General features: G+C 26.9%; 1 protein-coding gene across 8 annotated transcripts in view; it reads right to left on the reverse strand.

Moving 5' to 3' along the window:
* Positions 1-8,028, reverse strand: part of LOC126907852 (uncharacterized) — a 16,136-nt gene that overhangs the window by 3,413 nt on the left and 4,695 nt on the right. For 3 of the 8 annotated variants that reach the window (XM_050689491.1, XM_050689492.1, XM_050689493.1), the window contains 7 exons: positions 7,633-7,665; positions 7,309-7,380; positions 6,106-6,135; positions 5,913-5,984; positions 5,451-5,486; positions 5,116-5,202; positions 7-275 (listed from right to left, as the gene is read on the reverse strand). In XM_050689491.1, the coding sequence (XP_050545448.1) occupies positions 58-275; positions 5,116-5,202; positions 5,451-5,486; positions 5,913-5,984; positions 6,106-6,135; positions 7,309-7,380; positions 7,633-7,665 (548 nt within the window). In that variant the 3' untranslated portion in view covers positions 7-57. Of the gene's footprint in view, positions 1-6; positions 276-3,327; positions 3,349-4,858; positions 4,976-5,115; positions 5,203-5,450; positions 5,487-5,912; positions 5,985-6,105; positions 6,136-7,308; positions 7,381-7,632; positions 7,666-8,028 lie in introns of those variants that run through there. The other 5 variants (XM_050689497.1, XR_007704634.1, XR_007704635.1 and 2 more) reach the window with 5 other exon arrangements.

Below are 8,028 nucleotides of genomic sequence, written 5' to 3' on the forward strand. Positions count from 1 at the left end.
ATATATATATATATATATCATATTTATTTTTGAGAATTTATAAATTCCTTGCTTGAACTATGGATAATTACAAAGATCAGTGCTTGCTGAGAACATGTATAATTTGTTTTCCCATATTCGGGATTGGTTCATGTATTGGAAAGAGCAAATTTTTTCATCAAATAATTCACAGCCTCCTCTTTGTTTTAAAATAGTAGGACTGTCAATATAGTTTATTAGCCCTCGTAAATAACATTTTATGATTCCAATATCGTTTCCGCACATCAAAAAAGAAGCTAGAAATTAAAGTTGTATTATTTTCAATAGTTATTTTTTTAATATACTGCCTAAAACAAAAATAGGTCAAAAAAATGTTTGTCATATTTTATCTCAAAACTTTCAGATTTCCGTTAAAATAGTTTTAATTTTAAGAGGTTTTATTGTTTATTTTCTTTATATTAAAAGTATCTTTTGCTCCCACATCTATATTTCAATTACTTGAGGTCAACCACCCGTATTTTATACCTCCACTTAACACGACCTCCCACATCATCTACACGCACATCATAAAGCATTTAATTACATCCCTTCATCTCTTGTTTGGTTTTCCTCTACCTCTTCTTCCTTCAACATTCATTTCAATAACTGTTCTTACAGTTTCCGATTCCTCTTTCCTTCTAACATGATTAACCATCTAAGTCTATTTCCTCTCATCTTATTCACAATTCATGCTACACTTATACTCCTTATATGTTCATTCCTTATCTTATCTTCTCTCGTCACTCCACTCATCAATTTAAGCATTCTTAACTATGCAAGACTCATTCTCTGCTCTAATTACTTGTTAACCGACCAACACTACAAAAGGCCATACTCTGACTGAACAGACTACTAACATAGTAATATCATAATCAAGGTTTTAATTAAACATAGGCGTTCTCCAAAGTGACTCTCCACTTATTAATTAGCCAGGCTAATCTCAGTCGTTTTACTGAAAGGGAAAATATAATTTATACAGGATGCGCCCACTGCGTTATATATACACTTAATATGTAATAGTGTATGTAACTCAATAAGTACTATCCTAAAAATAATATAGAACCGTCACATTTTTTTTGCAAAAAGAGATTAAGAAAGTGTGTTAAAAAATTTTGAAAAAAAAATTTATTTTTGTTTTTATTAATTTTCTTATTAGTATAAATAATAATAAAAAAAGTTATTAAACGTAGTTTAAGGACTCAATAATTATTAAAAAAACATAAACAAATAGATAATTGTGATGTAATGCCAGTTCGGTTTACGATATAGGTATAGATAGAGTGATTTTTAGCTTCGATGTAAAGCTGAGAAGGTATTGGTTTTACTAAGATGTGTTTTTTTTTTGTGTCTGTTACCACTTTTTTTCAGCTCTCACCGAACCGATTTCTTTCAATGATACGTCAAAATATCACAAATCGTATCTAGTTGATGACATTACCCTCAAAAATTGAAAAAACTCCCTCGTTCCCCGAAAATAGGGGAAATATCCAAAAAAATTTAAAAATTTAAAAATCGGTAAATTTTGTCATTTTTTTCACTTTTTTTTCTTAAAACTTCCATAACTTTTTAAAAAATAAACAAATCNCAAAATTTAAAAATCGGTAAATTTTGTCATTTTTTTCTTAAAACTTCCATAACTTTTTAAAAAATAAACAAATCAACATAATTTTTTTTTCAACTAAAACCTTAGATATTTCCCTTTTGTTTGATATCATTTTGTTGAAAATCTAACACTTAACCAGCTCATGAGGGGGGATTTAAAATATGAACTTTTTTAACAAAAACTAATTTTTTCAACTTAATTTTTGAAAGTGTTCCGGAAAGTCTGACACTTTTATATATATCTTAAATTAAATTTAATGTAATATTCTTTATCATGGAAAAAAAAAATTTCGGACTTTATTTTATCTTCACGGTGAAAATGGCTACCGAATGCTATTTTTGTGTGAAAATTTTCGATTTTGTATTTTACATTTTTAACTTTATTATGCTATAACTTTTTGAAAAATATATGGATCAATACATTTTTTTCATGAAAAGTAGTATTTATATACATCTTTCATTCGACATACTGTTTTTTTAAATCGGACCATTTCCCTATATACGAGGGGGTTCAAATCTAAAAAATACATGTAGAAAGTAGAACTTTTTCAACTTAAATTTTGAAAGTGTTCCGGAAAGTCTGACACTTTTATATATATCTTAAATTAAAGCTAATGTAGTGTACTATATTATGCAAAAAAAAAATGTTGGACTTTATTTTGTCTTCACGGTGAAAATGGCTACCAAATGCTATTATTGTGTGAAAATTCTCGATTTTATTTTTTTAATTTTTAACATTATAATGCTATAACTTATTGAAAAGTGTATTGATCAATATAATTTTTTTATGGGAAATACTATTTTTNGCTATAACTTATTGAAAAGTGTATTGATCAATATAATTTTTTTATGGAAAATACTATTTTTTAATAATCCCTTTTTCATTCGACATACTTTATCTTAATCAGGATATTAATAAGGATCTAGCAGTTTATGAAGCTTTTGGAATAATACACCAATTTTTTAAAATTAAACACTATCTAAAGATTTGCATCGAAGCGTTTTTTTTTATAGTGATTTTAATCACTGTCAGATATTATTATACTTGATCCAACTATACCACGTCACTACTGTGCCGCGACGCCCCTGTGCTGGGTTTTTTTAACTATTACTCACAAAATACCTTTAAAAATATAATATAATTTTTTCTTTTTGGATGTTGTTAGTATCCTTCGTTCTATAATAAAATAACAATTGTTCCTCTCTCCCTTTCTCCAGAAAGTTTTATTAACTTGAGTTTTTTTAGGTGGAAACATAAATGTTTAACTAATTTACTAATCTAAGAAAATTACTAATCGATAAAAATTTTATGGAAATGACTGGTAAATAAAAATTATTATCGACACCAGTATTATAAAATTATTAATATTATTATTATTATTATAAAAAAATAAATGTATTATTATTGTATTTTCTTATTGGTAATATATAATGAAAAATATACTTTAAATGTAGTCTATAAAGGAAATAACTATAAAAAAGAATATTCAACAAAATGGTAATTCTGCCAAAAGTTATGAGCAATGTCAGTTAGGTCAGGGACGCTGTTTATATAGAAATTGAATTCTATTATCTGCATATAAAATTAATGAATTTATCTTTTTTTTAATTTTAATGTTTCTAATTATATTAAATAAAAGTCTATAAGGTTAAATATAATTGAGTTTAAAATAACTTAAAATGTATTATAATTGAATAATATCTTACCAGCTTATAGTTTACTTAAATCTATAAATTTAAATTTATAAAATACCCAATTTTTTTGCTACTTAGTTAAGATTTTATTATGTAGTAATATGGGAGAGTCGCGTAATTTTAATTCTGTGCTTAAAGTGGTCCATTTCCATATCTTAGCTATTAAATGTTGATATTGGTCAAAATCGAATCACAGTATTGTAAATATAAGTTATAACATGATTAGAACAAAATGTCCTTTGGATATTAACACAAGAGTTTTTATTAAATTTAAATATATTTTTAATTTAAATGAAAATTTTGAGTTCAACTGCCAAATACTAACAAGTGATAATCATTATTATTTTGAATAATATTCTGTTAGAGTATAAATGCCAAGGTTACCTTTCCCTTTATACATATATACAAGATGATTCATTAAGAATAAAACATTCATTTTCTCGGAAACTATTGAAAATTTTTAATTTTTGGTAAGGAAAATGTTGTTTACTTCAAACAAATCTACAATAATATGTAATAAATTATAATTTTTTTCATCCCTTCAAGGTTAATAAACATGAACTTGATTTTTCTTAAATGGGAACTCCTATTTTGAGTTTATTATTATGATTTAGAATAAAGATATAAACAACTTTGCTTTTATAATTTTTTTTTCCGTCAACCGTTCGTCTGTTACAGCTTGTTAAAGTTAAATAATTTTGGACTAAATTTCTATTATTTTACTGTTTTGAATACAGGAGTCGCTCATTTTCTATGGTGTAACATAAACTAATTTAACTTAATTCAGTTTATGAGATTACGCTTCAACTTTTAATACGTATCCGTCAACAAAAATAAAGATTACTTTGTGTAAGCAATGATTACGATAACATTATTGTAGTATTCGATTATTAAGAGACACTATACTACGCATAGAGTTGGGTTTTTCAAAGAAATTGATTCTTCAGTATTAAAATTTGTCTTACAAACCAATAGACTGTGCTCTTAATAATATAGTTAAGATCCGATTTGAATCTATTATTATTATCTCTTAATTAGTGTGTCATAAATTATTATTGTAATCTTACATGTCATATCTTGGTCAATAAAAATTAGTTTACAAATTAGTATATTAAAAATATTGACTTTTGTGTATTAACCTTGAAGGGATGAAAAAATTATAATTTACTACATAATATTGTAGAGTTTTTTGAAATAAACAATATTTTCCTTACCAAAAATTTAAAATTTTCAATAGTTACCGAAAAAATAAGTGTCTTATCCTTAATGAATCACTCTGTATATATATATATAATTATTTAGTTATGGCATTTGAACTAAAAATTTACCGTTTTATTAAATTGTAATTTATTTTTAAATTTTTTTTTTAATATATAAGAATTAAAGGGAATTTGTCCAAATTTAAGTCACAGATATATTCAACTATTATTTTATTTCTTTTGAAATATTTGTTGAGCAAAATCAGTCCCAAGTAGATAATTCAATTTTTTCGCTACGCATTAAAGCTAAAAAATCAAACCAATTATGCCAAATTATTGCTTACGTATATAGGTATAATTTTAGTGATGTTTTAGACATCCGTGACATGAAAATCAAAAGGTTCATATATACAACGTCTAAAAATGTAGTCACGTTGCTGTTTATAATTTGGATTGCTTTCCTAAATGTGCCATAAAAATATAATGTCCAAATTAGGTGACTTTTGCCTACCGACAGTGTTCATTTATTGAAGTATGTTTAATAACTGAACCAGTTACTTCACACTATCAATAAATAAAAATATTCAGATAAGATAATTACATTTTTTATTATTGAATATGTATATTGCCGCATTTCTTATAAATGCAATTCTTTCTTTAACAACAGTTTGGTAGTCAGCGTTATTTTCTGTAAAATATAAAGTTTTATTACATTCGTTTTAAAAATTATACTTTATAATTAGTTAAAATATATTAGTTATTCTTCTATAACAACTCATAAGTAATTTATAGCTAATTGTCAATTAATTAGTTAACTTTAATTAATTCTATAGTAAATTTTCTATACTATAAATATGAGTACAAAATATTTAATTCGGATCTAGTTATATATAATGTTTATTTTGTTTTTTATTTAAAATAATATCAGAATATTACCATTATAAATTTCTAAATTTTCAATTTTCATGTTAACTATATAAAAAAATAATGATTACAAATGTATCTTTTTCGATACTGGCAAAAATTTGATTATGGAAGTAATTTGATTATAATTATTAATTTAATACACTAATTATTTTATTTACAATACAAATAACTAATTGATATAAACAGTAATAAATTTTTAGCATAATAAGGGAATATTTTAGATAAAATAATAGGACTCATAACTTAACATTAGTTCAAAAAATATAATTATTATTTATTTATGAGATCTAAAAGTTAAAAATTGACTCAGTCAACAATCCACTAATTCATTTGTTTCTATTTAATTTTTTATCATACATATGGAATTATGAACTTTTGAGAAAAAAAATTATATGATATTTATAATTTAAAAAAATGATTGCATGGGTCATAATTATTCAATCACTCTGTATAGTTTGATAAAGTATTTACCATTTTTGTTCTTATATTTAAATATATATTTCCGGATTATTTCTTCATTTTCAATTGTATGTTCTTTCGATCCTATAAAACATGCCATAAACATTTTTCTGAGATATTGTGTGAATTAAAATTATTTCTATTAACTAAGAGTAAAATTGCAATAATTTATATTCATTATCCAAACTTCAAGTTAAGTACTAACTGGATGGTATCAATATCTCCTCTATTCTTTCTAAAAACAAAAAAATATTTTAAACTAATTAGTTACTTCTAAAGTTCATAAAATTTTGGGCACGGGTTAATTATTTTTGACTATTCAATTCTTGAGTTTTATTGAATCTTTTAGAAGATCTTTAAATTCTTTAGATTAAAATCACTAAAATAAATCCTTATCAAACACTGATTGAGATGTTACCAATTAGTTGCCTTTTTTAACGCTAACACTATGAGTAGGGTAAAAATGGGAAACTAACCCCCCGCTTACCATCAACTGTATAGGCATGGTAATGGGGCGGTGGTGGCAAGGCAATGTGATAGTTGGGAAGGGGCGTGGTCTAATAGTGGTGTAAGTAATGGGAGCCGTGGTATTATAATGAAGGGGTACGGAGAGGCCTTCTCTGATAGTGGTAGTGGTAAGGGAAGGTGTTGTATGGGGTGATGGGTTGGGTAAGATACGTGGTCTGAGTTCGGATCACCCAAGAGAGACTTATAACGCTTTGCACACCCTCTTCAGGTGCGAGGTGTGGGCCCATGAGCGGGACTCTTTGGAGTCCCGACTAGGGTCCACGTTCTGAGTAAGGTCCATAGTGGACCTGATGTTGGTTAGCCGGGAAGCGTGGTTACTCGTCCAGGCGTTCGCTGAATCCGTCTTGAAAAAGAAGGAGGAAGCGGAACGCCTGAGACAGAGGCAGCCACGCCTTCCGGCACAGGAGGATCTGAGGCGCTGATTTAGGCCAGTGTCTTAGGTTCTTGTTTTTGTGTTATGTTTTTTGTCTTGCGAGTTATTTTGCCAACACTCCCTAACAGTTCCCACTCTAGGATCCGGTTAACGGGAGGGGGCCACACAACGTTGAAATTCAGCTCTTGATTAATTCCGGGCTGATTCACAACGTTGTGGCGTGAATTATATAAATAGCGTGGGCTGCCCTGATGTAATGCCTAACGGCAATTCCAGGGCGGCCCACAGTAATGCCGACCGTTTAAAAAAAAGAGGGAGTAGAGGATTTAAAATTTCTGTTCTCCTACGGTGCACTCTACTAGACGATAGGGAAAATTAAAACCCCCTTTTTTCAACTTTTATTATTAAAATGTATTTCTCGGTGATTACTGATATTAAAATTTTAATTCACTGAATTATTATTTTATGTAGATTTAATAAATAAGTATAAATTTAAAACTTTTATACCATATTTATTGCCATTCATTGGTTCATACTTGTAGGCCATAAGAACTACCTGATATACCAACTCATAACGCTCTGCAAAATATTAAAATAAATTTTGTTGTAAATTTTATTTTTTTTATTTATAAAATAAATATAATAAAATACCGAACATTTTTAGTACAAATGTTCATTAAAACTCTAAGAATTTATTAAAAGTATTTGGTTACTTATAAGATTTTACTCTCTCTCCCTATTATTTAATAAGTTAGTAGGTTTAGTATGCCACTATATGAAAGTTCAGTTAAATAATTTATTTTAGAAATAATTATATTAAGTGTTACTGACCGTTTTCTATTTGTATTTTATTAAACTCATCATCTAGAAAAATAACGTATTTTAGTTTTCGCACTCAAATTACTTTATTACAATCAAAGACAGTGAAACTGATTCGTATGAACATGTATAAGATGGTGTGTTATATGTGAAAAAGATACCTTTATAACTAACGAACAATAATGCCATAAAAATTTTGTAGATGGCGATATCTCAGTGCATTTTTTATTATGCAATACATATAAAATTTGACATTGGCACCATTGATTAATATATAATTATTCAGTCTGATTTGAGCTACATGGAAGGAACATAAGTTTATGCAAATATAATGTAATGTTACAATATGGCCATGATTAAGTTTGACGTTTTGGGTATCGCATTAAAGCAATAAAATCATTGAAAAAA

Source organism: Daktulosphaira vitifoliae, unplaced genomic scaffold (genome assembly GCF_025091365.1).
Source record: "Daktulosphaira vitifoliae isolate Bord-2020 unplaced genomic scaffold, ASM2509136v1 Scaffold_5, whole genome shotgun sequence".
In the NCBI taxonomy this organism is placed as follows: Eukaryota; Metazoa; Arthropoda; class Insecta; order Hemiptera; family Phylloxeridae; genus Daktulosphaira; species Daktulosphaira vitifoliae.